Below are 13606 nucleotides of genomic sequence, written 5' to 3'. Positions count from 1 at the left end.
TACATACAAACACACACACACACACACATATATATATATATATATATATATATATATATATATATATATATATATATATATATATATATATATATATATATATATATATATATATATATATATATATATATATATATATATATATATATATATATATATATATTGTTATCTGATGCAGACTGTATACAATGGAATCTAGTTACTATTATTATTCAACAATAGGTTTGTTTGTTTCAAGACCTTCATTCTTTTTTCCCCATTCATTTTTTCATTTTTATGGGCTTCATCATTCATAAGGAACTTTAGGTTCCTTATGAATAATTATTATTATGCAGAAATAAAGAGAAATAAATATCTCTCAGTGTTACAGGTTCCATCAGCTAGTGGCTCACCCATTATCCATAATGACAAATGTAGCAATCTATGACTTTAAATCATTTCTGGATGTAAGCTGAAGAAGAAGATCTGATTAAAAAAATCATGTTCCTTGAACAACAGACAGACAGATAACTCCTTATTATTCCCTTGGTTTCTTTAAAGTTTTATATTGTGTTATAATTATGTACAGTACACAGAAAATCAAACGCTTTAGGAACTTTGTAATAATAACATATCACATGAGCGTGTATCCTGTCGTCTGCAAGTTAGGTAAACTGCAGTTACTGATTCAGTCTATTCACATGTTAAATATTTGTACAGCTCCACAAAATTTAGAAATATTTCTTAAAACTCACTGTTTTCTTTACAATGGGTTTTTTAGTTGTTAGAGTCAAACACGAAATGTTAAGCAATGTAAGGGAGCTGAGAGTTGTCCTGAATCAAGAAAACTAATAAAACCAAGTATAGATTCTGGATCAGAACTTTATTGCCACAGCACAGTCAGAAAATCACTCCCCCTCCTGAAAATGCTTCTTGGCAATCATGGATGTAGTCTGCAGTTCTGTCAGTCAATTTTCTAAGTCGTGGGGCGCCAAGAAAATGGTGCAGCAAGCCAATCTAGCTCCAGCATTGCCAGTTGTTAGGGAACCTTCGTCACCACCTAGTCCTAAGTCGTCCTCTTTGGCATGGACAACCACGCTTCGGCCTACAACTGCTCTGTCCCCGTACAGTGACACTATTTCATCATGAATCTGTGAACGGAGAAGGAAAATTATCGTTAGTTCGTTTCGATTACGTTCCGCTTGAATTACTATTAGTAAGCCACCCTTCTTTCTTCAAGGCCTGGTTTCGTATGGCGCTGTATTTAATTCACAATTAAATACATCTCATGTGATATATTATTATTACAGACTTTCCAGAAACATTTGTCCAGTTAGGAAAGAGAAAATCAGATTTCTCGGGAGATCTCGGTTTCCTAAGGAATCAGGCTAACTTTTTCACTTCGTTAATTTAAAGTATATCTAAGGTAAAAAATAAATGATAAAACCCCAAAAGATAAGAGAAAAATTGTTGAAAACATTCTCGATATTCAGCATTATTTTCATTCTTGTTGACATTCGATGCTGTGACACCAGTTTATGCTATCAATAAATCTTCACAGATAGAACTCATGGATTATGGCGGAAATGAACTATGAGGAAAGGAACCACTGTGCCAACTTAACCAAGGTTTCTCAAAACATCCGTCTTCTCCTCCAAAACTTTTGCAGAGTTCCATTACCTTCCCTGGTGCCTTCAAGAACCGAGACAACTAATTTGGCCAAAATCAAAGGGTCGAAGAACCTTGAACCAGAACCCTTCCCTGCAAATCAAGCCACTTACGTCAACATGAGCAATTCCCTCTTCATCGCTCTCGATGTTTCCCAAATCACCAACGTGTCTTATTTCGGCATCAGGCCCGCCATGGACGAATCCGTCGGGGTTGTAATGCGCGGCGGCTGCCCCGCAGTCGCCACCAACGACGCCATAGGTGTGAATGTGGAAGCCGTGGAGTCCCGGAGTCAGACCTGTGAAATAAGTTAAGTATACCTTAGTTTAACCAGACCACTGAGCTGATTAACAGCTTTCCAAGGGCTGGCCCGAAGGATTAGATTTATTTTACGTGGCTAAGAACCAACTGGTTACCTAGCAACGGGACCTACAGCTTATTGTGGAATCCTCACCACATTATGACGAGAAATGAATTTCTATCACTAGAAATAAATTCCTCTAATTCTTCACTGGCCGGTCGGAGAGTCGAACGCTGGGCCAACAGGGTGCTAGTCCTCTACCAACCCCTCCAATGAAGAACTGTTGCCTGTGAGGAGAGCATGAGTAAGTCAGAGTAAAACTGGAGTTATAGAACCAGTATGACTTTCTCTATTTTATTTTGAAGACTGGTTGCAGTTTTGGTAAGGGGTATCTGTGTAATTTTTCCTATCTCCTCCTCTGATTTTCAATTCCAGACTTTGGAAGAGAGAAAAATAAGTGTTAATTTTTAGTCTCTTCTTTTGTTTACAGGAAAGTAAAAACTAAATTCATCGCTCTCTCTCTCTCTCTCTCTCTCTCTCTCTCTCTCTCTCTCTCTCTCTCTCTCTCTATCTACCTGTGACGTTGCCTTCGATATGAATGGTGGTAGAGCCTCTCATGTGGTGAAAAACGATTGTCCCAGCCACATCTCCGGCTTCATCAGGATTTTGAGTCAGAACGCACTCCGCATGAACCTCCTGCGAAGGCGATGGAAAAACAGGATAATAAGCGTTTCTTTCTCCATATACTTTTGCAGATATAAACTGAAACTATGATCATATTTTCATCATAAAGTTGCTACCTGTTCTTTAGCTAGATTCTTTAACCTCAGACTTTTAACCAGCTTGGCTCATAATCCAGTCTTTCTGATTTCATGGTTCTCATCTGGAAGCATATCCAGAATATGAGAAAGCAGAGAAGTTAGAGCCGTTGACTATATATATATATATATATATATATATATATATATATATATATATATATATATATATATATATATATATATATATATATATGTGTGTGTGTGTGTGTGTGTGTGTGTATGTGTGTGTGTGTTTTATGTATAGATATATGTTTATGTATGTCCTAAAGTTTAGGAATAAAATTAGATTCTTTTACAGTAAAGCGTACAAAATTTAAGATCACAAAACGTAAAATAGATTACGTAAGGAACAACTGGGGCTTTAAATTCAGGAAGATTATTCCCTGAGAAATAAAAACTGAGTGACACGAGCATTATCGATAAGAAGGTCATCTTAGCCTGTAGAGAAAGATGATAGAAGTCTGGTCGCTTCATGAGGGAATTAGATGTTTTACTTCTCGAGAATGGAGAAAATTAATAAAGTCCTTGAAATGGCCTTTCCTTGTATGAATGACATTGTTATCTGAGCTAACATCGTGTCTTCAACTGAAGCAAAAAGTCATCCAATTGATTCCACTTGTTACATTTTTTATTTATTTTTTTTTTCTGAGTGTTTCTCAATACTATTGCGAATTTATAAATATAATACAGCACGCGAAAATGCATTCTTCACTCCCAATTCATTTAGTTTGAAATGGTGCAAAATACTGTACAGTAGGCGACGCACATTCTGGTGCACGTCCCACACATTCCAGCCAGCCGTTAAGGTAGTCCTGAGTTAATTTTGGGATGAGGGCGATTTAAATGTCCTCATTCCGCTTGCAGAGAAAATCGAAATAAAAAGAAATACGTTTCCTTGTTTAAAATCAACAGTAGATATATTTTGTAAACATGTTTATCTCTGTTCTAGCGCCTGAGTAGTACCGTTATTTACCAGTTAGGGAAAGATTTTATTCACGTCGTGAAAGGCGAGAACAAATCTCCTTACCTCGTTAGGCGAGCCATCGTGTGAGTAGTTCATGAAGAGCACAGCGAAGCCTGCACCGACAGCTGCGAAACAAATGGCTCCCACCACGAAGCAGACGACTTGTAAGCACTTCGCCATCTTTGTCTCGAGGTTTCGATTAAAGATATCTTCTTCTGCCGTTCAGTTGATATTATAACTCTGCCTGTGCGAATGCAACAAGTCTTAAGTTCTTAGATGTGAAGGAAATGTTCTGAAAATGTAAAAAAAAAAAAAAAAAACTGTAATAGTAATAATTATGTAAAAAAAAACTGTAATCCACTTAAGCCAAAGAGCCAGTCTAAATAGTTTCCGACTAAACTGCATAAAAGCACTTTCCATTCGACTTGCAAATTGTTATTCAGCCTTCCTAAAGTCTTTATAGCTACCATTTTTCGACTACTATTCTTAACTGTTTACGTGTATACCAAACTGATTTATTGATAAACTACCATTCCTTTCGAATAGCCTACAATTCCATTTAAATCTCCTCGTATCGACGTCATAATATACCTATATATACATACATACATATATATATATATATATATATATATATATATATATATATATATATATATATATATATATATATATATATATATATACAGTATATGTATATATATAGATAGATAGACAGATAGATATATGCATATATATATTTATATACATATATATATATATGTATGTATGTATGCATGTATGCATGTATATTTACAGACAAACATATATATATATATATATATATATATATATATATATATATATATATATATATATATATATATCACATTACCACAGGTGAAAAATAATAGACAGGTGTAGGTCTGACCGGTTTCGACTTTATTTCCTTCGTCAGTGGCTTGGAAATAAAGTCGAAACCGGTCAGGACCTACACCCCGTCTCTCATTTTTCACCTGTGGTAATGTGTGATAAATGAATCATGTACACAAGTGATTATAATCACACACACACACATACATATATATATATATATATATATATATATATATATATATATATATATATATATATGTATATATATATGTGTGTGTGTGTACTGTATATATATATATATATATATATATATATATATATATATATATATATATATATATATATATATATATATATATATACATACCAAACAACCTTAATATGATATTACAACGGATGTTTGAGTAAAGTAAGGAGGGAATGCCAAACTACGATGAAAGGGTCACTTTATCTATAATGTACTTTAAAGTTACCAATAGGAGTTACTCTTTCTTGTCTCAATAATCGCGTAGCCTTGAACCACCTCCTACACGCACCAAATAAGCCAAACAAATCTTTATTCTCTGCAGATATATTTTCTGCAGATATCACTCCTCTACTGAAACCTACGCTTACTGTCTGAGAGTCGAACATGTGTTCTAGAAACCTTTCATTTTCATGGGAATCTCAACACAAGATTCCACTCCACTGTCGTGAGAGCCTCAATCTGATAACGACCGCTTTTGTCAGAAATTTTAATTTTCCTTGGCCTCATGTCAAAGGGTCCGTGACATCTCTCTCCATAGTTTGAGGAAAGAGCTGCCTGTTTACTTACTCTATGCGTAAGGGGAGTCGACGCATCCTAGTCTCTGGCACCAGAGTAAATCGTCTGCCCTTGAAGGAAAAATGCGCTGTAATTCAGACTAAAAAAAAAAGTGGTAAATAGTATGACGATTGCTTACTAGACCTGAATTTTAATCATAAATGTTTTTGTTCAGTGCATACTTTTAATAAAAATCAGATTCATATGCTATGCTAACGGGAAATAACATCTGAACAGATTAGATACATCATCTTTTGCCAGTTTTATTTTCTACTCGTCTCGGCTAGGATTATATCTCTGAGAGAGAGGAGAGAGAGAGAGAGAGAGAGAATCCCAGCCACAGACAAGATGGAAACAAAACTGACAAAAGATGATGTATCTAATCTGATCAGATGTTATTTCCCGTTAGTTTAGCATCTGATTTTATTAAATGCATGCACTGAACGAAAACGTATATGATTAATATGATTAATTCATTTCTAGTGAGCAATCATTTTACTGCTTACCACATTTTTTTAATCTGAATTACAACGCATTTTTTCTTTAGAGCAGACGATTTATTCTGTGTAGAGACTAGGTTATATATATATATATATATATATATATATATATATATATATATATATATATATATATATATATATATATATATACTGTAGATATTTATATATATATATATATATATATATATATATATATATATATATATATATATATATATATATATATATATATATATATATACATATACATATACAGTATATGCTGCGTATGAGTTTGCGTAAACAACGCTGGTCGTTCGACTGGCGAAATGAGGCTCTGTGTCTGATAAATACTTGGACGGAAGATCAACAGGAAAAAAATGTTGGCATATGAGCACCTTAAACATCAGTGGCGGCAACTTCACACCAAACATGTTAAGTCACCAATATCTCTTAATATCGAATTCACGTTACCTGAGTAATAACCTGTCCCGAGGGGAATTTTAACTGATAAATCCGTCTATCCCAGTCCAGGATTCGAAGCTGTTAACTTTGGTTTAAGTACAGTGATAGAAAGTCGATTCGTTCATTCGGTTATCAAGAGAAATATAAGTGGATTTAGACTCTGCTGTTATTCCTGTCGAATTCAGGTTCTGTGTTTAGAATCGAAATCAACCCATACTCTATCTGGATCAGTATTTGCGAATATAAAATAGTCACGCGTATACACGTAAGTGTGGCTGTTACAACGTAGTTATCTGGTAAAGGGAGCAGTAGATTTTATATATAATCATCTTATGTTTGTTAACAATGCTATCGAGCTGAGAGACTATGAGAAAATTATGTTCATAAACCCAAAATTAAATGGAAGGATTGCCGAAGTCAACGTCTTGAAATGTGTTTCGGATACACAGTTTTCCATACAGAACTTTTTGTTTCCATAAATTTTAACGCAGATTCGAATAAATCACTCCAAATATTATAAAAAAAAACTCCTAAATATCAACATTTTCTAAAGAGCAATTTCTACTTAAAACGCGGAAACTGATAAAAATTGCTGTATGCGAAATTCTACAAGGAGATAAAACGAACAGACAACAATATCTTGTTGCAGGAGAACAGTTACTATTGTAGTGTCCTGGGTTTGGGCTTTCAGAACTCAGTAAACTCTTGATAGCAGTGTTGTGTTACCCTGGATGCCTTTTTGAGGTTATATCCACAATTCAACAGTTCTGTGACTCTTTTTGCAGGTGCGCTAACCAAATGCCCATATTATTCATAACAATTTTTTATATATATATTTGATAGCAAGCTGGAATAAGTAGATATAGAGCAAACATCTAAAATGTAGGCCTATACTGAACCGGCCTTTTGTATACATACAAATTATATTTAAAAGAGGGGATTAGCATTACATATCACGCAGAATTGCATAAAATACACTGATAAATAAACTGTATTTAAATAAAATGGATGGAAGAAGTCAATTTTCACTTTGGGAAATATTCTAGGCCTAGGTTACCGTACTTGCCTTTATCTACAGAAAACACGCAACGCGCGTATTATGTATTTATATATATATATATATATATATATATATATATATATATATATATATATATATATATATATATATATATATATATATATATATATATACAGTATATATACATAAACTTGGGAAATATATAATACATATATATACAGTACGTAGGTCTAAAATTACCGTGGTCTTGCCATGTCTTGAGAAATACGCTCACGCACAGGCACACTCACATAAATAATTATGTATATCTATCTATATACTGTATATGTGTGTGTGTGCGCCCGCGTGTAAATTGATGTTAAGATTAGCGTTACTTTGCAAAATGCATACAGTTCCTACGATTGAGGAAAGCTGGTTCCCGGTTTATGACAGAAACAGTTCTCCCCACGTGACAGCTCCAAGAGAGTGAAAAAAGGAGAATAGCGCGAAAACAAGATATACAGTACCGTACATCTTGCAGCAACCCAGTCGCATTACTTGTGCATTCCCAGTAAACTCATCCCTCCAGTCATGGGCATTTTCGAGGAGGCTTTCCATCACTACGTTTTAAGGTAACGTCCCTAATTTGAGGTTATTTCAACAGTCACATAACTTTAATCTTTGAATGAATTTCATTTTCTTTTCTGAAGCGCGATTTCTCACAGGGTCTTGACTTAGTTAGCCCAGAGTGAAGTTTTAACGTAAGCATCTCGCACCAGAATCGAGTTATCTTGGCACCATATGTGCAACCCTTGATTCGCCTGATGTTATAATTCCCGTACATAACCATTTGGGTTTTCTAATTGCAGACAATATTGCTAGCTGTGGAAACAACTGCTTGTCTTGTGTTTCTTGCAATGGCATTCCCACTGCAATCAATTCTTCAGTGTCCCTTTCAAGAGGATTTCCCATAGATTCTTCAGTATTTGAACAATTGCTGAAATATTTAACCATGTGGAAGAACATTACTTGACCTGCCTATCATTCCCCATTCTTCTGATTGACATGTTTGAATTGTAAATATATTCCATTTAAATTAAACCTAAGTTTTTATCTGCAACAGTTCTCCATTGAAATATGGCCTTCAACCCAACTGTTTTTCTATTTTAGGTTCCACTTGACCTAACAATTGCAGTCAGAGTGACAAGGTTTTCTAGTAGTAATATATATATATATATATATATATATATATATATATATATATATATATATATATATATATACATACATTTTTCATGATGTTGCCTTGTAATATGCATGTCTTTCCAAGTTTTGATATATTTACTCTTCTATTTATCATGTGTTATGTGTAATAATAATAACTGTTGAAATATCATATGTAGTGTAATGTCAGATCTCAAAAGAGTTGGTGATTTAGATAACTTAACAGCATGATTTAGAATTAAACATATCTTTCCTGATAATAGCATAGTAGCAGGAGAGAGAGATTCCAGTTTTAGACCAGATGTGCCATCTGTCATCAGTTCAGGTAAGAGAGCACTTTGTTTTGGGTTATGTGATAGCAGGTCGGGAATGACAATCGAGTCGTGTTAAGATTTCTGTAAAAGCTTTGTCCCATACAAGAAGAAGATGAACGATTTTGCAATGTTACATGTGTTCCATACAATTTTTTTTCGGTAAAGACATGTACTCTTGAGAAATAGGAATGAGTGTTGCACTGAAGCACATGGCAATTGCGTCATGTTTAAGATTGCATTGCTGTGATCATGTATTGTCCAGATTGTGTTCAAAATGTTTTGCTGGAAGTAACATCACCTTCCTTCTTCTAGAACCTTCTCTTGTGTCTTGTTCCCAAAATGCCTTAATAACGTGATATGATTCTTTCATATCCTACTGGAATTCTCAGATTTATTCATTCTGATTTGAGAGACTGTTAGAATTGGTTCCATTTCTCTCTCTCTCTCTCTCTCTCTCTCTCTCTCTCTCTCTCTCCCTTCAAAAGAGAGTAATTATTAACGTAAAGTGTTAGTGTGGTCACTGGTGTTAATCTTAGCTTTTGAGATCTGAAAATAGGAAAAACCGTAACAGCACCTTATAAAAAAGTGTTTTGTGAATTTAAAGCAGCTGCATGATTTTGCATAGGTTTTCACAAGCTTGTGTGAGGTAAAGTGAAATCTACTTATTATTATCATGGTATAATAAGGTATATTGAGAGAATTTTTGCCTTGATGAAATTATTATTGATAAATGTTTTGTGTATTTTTTTGTGTTATTGTGTTTGTAATATCTTGATTTTTCACATTTTATATATTTGTGATTTAACCTTTATTTACTTAGTTTGATTTTTCATGTGATTAATGAATTTTTTTAAGGGATCACTGTTACCTTTAGAGTACTCAGTCATAATTTTAATTGTTATAAGAGTTCAGGCATCTGGCTGAAGTTGGAACACATTGGTGTAAATGTTTTTTATCAAGAAATCTGTGACAATATATATGGGCAGACTTGTGTAATAATTGTTATAAGAGTTCAGGCATCTGACTGAACACATTAGTTGACAACTGTGACAATGTATATGGGCATGTTTTATCTCTTATCAAGACTTTGACTCTGTCTGTACAATATATATGGGCATATTTTATTCCTTATCAAGACTTTGACTCTGTCTATACTTTTTCTTTTTCTCCTCTGGTAAGCTTCTCAGGAATAATGAAAAATTATTCTAGAGTCTTTCCATTTACTTCTTTTTCTTTTTCTAGTCGACAGACCTTTTCTACACCTCTTTGGCGGCGTCATCTGGACTGGATCATAAATTGACAAACAAGGTTTTTATTACTGCATACTGATGTTTGAATTTCAAACATGACATTATTGGGGTGCTGCATTTCTATTGGTGGGCGGGTCTCATTCTCTCACTGGCTGTCTGGGAAGCAGCATGGGCATTCCTGGTGCTTTGTAGGACTTGTCCTATGCCACGGCCTGAAGCTAAGGGTGTGGGCAAGAGTGTGATTCCTGTCTCTAGCCGATAGTCTTGATTTGCTTCGCTGTTGGTAGTCGCTTCCAGGGGTGCTCTGTCACTTAATTCTCCCTTTGGGTTCTCATGAATGTTCTGCAGTTTCCTTGCATTAAAAATACAGAGGAGCATTGACTTTATCCTCTCTTCTTCAAGGAACCCACAGGACATCAGTGAGAATCCGGAGGGAGACACGAGTGACAGAACACCCCTGAACACAACTACCGACAATGAAGCGAATCTAGGCTATCAGCCAGAGACAGGAATTGCACTCTTGCCCACTCCCTTGGCTGCAAGCCACGGCATAGGACAAGTCCTACAGAGCACCAGGAATACCCATGCTGCCGCCCAGACAACCAGTGAGAGAATGAGACCTGCCGACCAATAGAAATTGAGCACCCAATAACATCATGTTTGAAATTACATTCCACATGCAGTAATAAAAAGCTTGTATGTTAATTTATGATCCAGTCCTTATGACGCCACTGAGAGAGGAGGAGAAATGATCTGGCAATCAGGAGAAGAAGTAAATGGAAAGAATCTCGAATAATTTTTCCTTATTCCTGAGAAGCTTGCCAGAAGAGAAAAAGAAGTATAGACTGATTCGGAGTCTTGACAAGAAGATACTATCTGTGAACACTGCCATTGACTTCAATAGAAATTGCATATATATATATATATATATATATATATATATATATATATATATATATATATATATATATATTGTATGTATATACACATATGCACGTGCTATGTGTACAACATTAAAAACTTCCCCTAATAGAGATGATTCCCAAGAGACATGACAATGATTAGTCACATCCACAGTTTAACTGCAAAACAGTGAATGAACTCCCAGTACAAAAATCTTCTACAACGCAAGCTGCTTTTCACACTTCAGGTTGCTCATCAGCAGCGCGTCGAAAAACCCCCACCATACACACACTGCAATAGTCATCCTATGTTGCCCACATTCTCTTGCCTTCTGAATGCTGAAGCCTTCCCTTTTTTCATGCTTCTTTTCTAGATCTTCCTTTCCCCCTCCGTTCCAATACTCCTAAATTATACTCTTTTTAACGAACCTGTCATCTTCCGTCGTAAAACCTCAAAACACTGTCATCCATCCTTTCACTTGCGTTACCCTTTTTACTACTCCATCGTATCTACATTTCTTACCTTTTAGTTTTTCTTATGCTCCACGTATGACGTGAACAATTCAACTCTACAATTTTTGTCTTTTTTTCGTTCCATCTACATTCAACATTCACACTTTACGTCCCTACAAGAGAGTTGGTGTAACATTCCCTGCATAAATTGCAACCCAAGCTTCCGTAGACACTCCAAGTTTCCTCTCATTCTTTTGCAAATATCCTGCTGTCTTTCACGCTTCACCTCTGTGACTCATCTCCTCTCATCCTACCATAAACCACAATACATATCCACAAATACCTATGTGAATGTACGGTTCCCATTCTTCCACTACCCATATTAACAATCATTGTTCCATCTTGCAAATACTTTCGAACTTTTCTCCAGCTCAGCAGTTTTCTTTCAATGTCCCAAATCAGTATTGTATCATCCGTAAACATTTGCCATCCTAAACTCCACTTGCCACCCGACTTCAGACCAACTTTTGCTGGCCTGTCCCTGACTTTCCGCACGCTTCTTCAGATATGCCTTATAATTCTGCAGAGAAAATCTTGATGTTGTTTACCGAGATTAAAATTATCTTGTTCAGTCTGATCAACGGTATTATCGTTTGCATGGCATAATCTTGCTTAATGCTCTAGTAATTTTCGCATGGAGCCTAAAATATAACAATGCAAATGTATGAGTTATCATTGTAATAACTGTAACATCCACTGTGTCTTTGCATTGCAAATCACCTTAAAAATGAAACAACACCGATGTGCATCAGTATCAGTAGGGATTATTCTCACGTCTGCAAAATGAAGGCTGTTTTATGACATCTATCATGACTCCTGATACAAAACTTCACGTCTGATATCTTCTCATTAAGGTTAAATAACGTTCCTGTATGGAATGCTACTCTTCACAAATTCCAGAGAAACATACACCAAGTCTGAACAAATGCCGTGAAATAGACAGACAATTCTTTGCCAACTGCGTTTGACCACTGTTTCGGTGTGGAATTCGAAGGCAAATAATTTCTTTCTTAGTTATAACTGTTAGAGACTTTGAACTGCTTTCTAGTTCTCCATTTCACGAAGCCCATCAAAGTCTCTTGCAAATCCTCTGCAGATTACAAGTAAAAATAATAGATTGCAACGAAGAAAATTCGTGAGGATAATTCAGAAAGCCAAAACATACAGTTCTTACCTCCTTCTGGGTCTGAAGACTTTTGACTTCGCAGGGAAGGATTCCATGAATTTATGTTTTGGGGATCAGACCTTATCTTATCATTTTATCGGCCACGGATTTTGGCTTCTACAGTAGGTGGACTGCCTCACCTGCCGACTGTGGATTCCTCCATTGCTTTCCTGAGTTTGACTCTGTTATCACTTCTTTTTTCCCTTCTTCATTATCATTAACACATTCTAAGCTTCAGAATAACCTTTTCTAAATGTCATGGACGGTTAGACGAAAAGTAAATTCATAACAAATAAAATAGCCTAGAATAGTTTATCAGATATTGTATTGTCTACATAAACACTGATTTACGAGCGATATTGAAACTTTTATCTTGTATAAATCAACATAACTTGAACATACACACACACACATAACTATGTATAACTGAATCACGAAAATATGGAACGTGATGACTATATAAATAAAGACAAAATCCACTGAGGAAAGAGAAACAATGGAGTGCTGCAAGGCCTTTCGACTTATCGTCCTTTACTTAGGACGATGAGTCGAAAGGCCTTGGAGCACTCCATTGTTTGTCTTTCCTTCGTGGATTTTGTCTCATTTACACATAAATTAAATATATATATATAATATATATATATATATATATATATATATATATATATATATGTGTGTGTGTGTGTATATATATATATACACACATATATATATATATATATATATATATATATACATATATACATGTATATATATGTTTACATATATGTATGCTTTGGCAGGTACCCTCACAATTATGCACTGGCGATAATAAAACTCATTGTGGATAGTTTAAATACATTCTAATTTTCAAACGGTGTTAAAATGTAAACGTGGGAATATTCTAAGACGCACTTTCGTA

The 13606-nt window shown here is 34.9% G+C and overlaps 1 protein-coding gene across 2 annotated transcripts; it reads right to left on the bottom strand.

Moving 5' to 3' along the window:
- Positions 1 to 843: 843 nt before the first annotated feature.
- Positions 844 to 12849, bottom strand: LOC136852570 (superoxide dismutase [Cu-Zn]-like). 2 transcript variants are annotated; one of them, XM_067127374.1, is made up of 5 exons: positions 12715 to 12849; positions 3797 to 4025; positions 2524 to 2644; positions 1761 to 1945; positions 844 to 1130 (listed from the first exon to the last, which is right to left on the bottom strand). In XM_067127374.1, exons 2-5 carry the CDS (start codon positions 3911 to 3913, stop codon positions 948 to 950), a joined length of 606 nt encoding a protein of 201 aa, XP_066983475.1. In that variant the 5' UTR covers positions 3914 to 4025; positions 12715 to 12849; the 3' UTR covers positions 844 to 947. The 2 variants fall into 2 exon arrangements, with proteins under 2 accessions (XP_066983475.1, XP_066983483.1); XM_067127382.1 differs by lacking the exon at positions 12715 to 12849 and adding an exon at positions 4956 to 4989.
- Positions 12850 to 13606: the final 757 nt, after the last annotated feature.

The sequence above is a fragment of the Macrobrachium rosenbergii genome, chromosome 3, assembly GCF_040412425.1.
Source record: "Macrobrachium rosenbergii isolate ZJJX-2024 chromosome 3, ASM4041242v1, whole genome shotgun sequence".
NCBI lineage: Eukaryota > Metazoa > Arthropoda > Malacostraca > Decapoda > Palaemonidae > Macrobrachium > Macrobrachium rosenbergii.
This window is presented reverse-complemented; position numbering and strand designations above follow the sequence as displayed.

Excerpts from the sequence above, each read along its gene's own strand:
- LOC136852570 (XM_067127374.1), bottom strand. The coding sequence starts at position 3,913 with ATGGCGAAGTGCTTACAAGTCGTCTGCTTCGTGGTGGGAGCCATTTGT. Across the intron at positions 2,645-3,796 it reads ACGATGGCTCGCCTAACGAG|GAGGTTCATGCGGAGTGCGT; the intron begins GTAAGGAGATTT and ends TCGCCTTCGCAG. Across the intron at positions 1,131-1,760 it reads AGGGAATTGCTCATGTTGAC|ATTCATGATGAAATAGTGTC; the intron begins GTAAGTGGCTTG and ends CTCCGTTCACAG.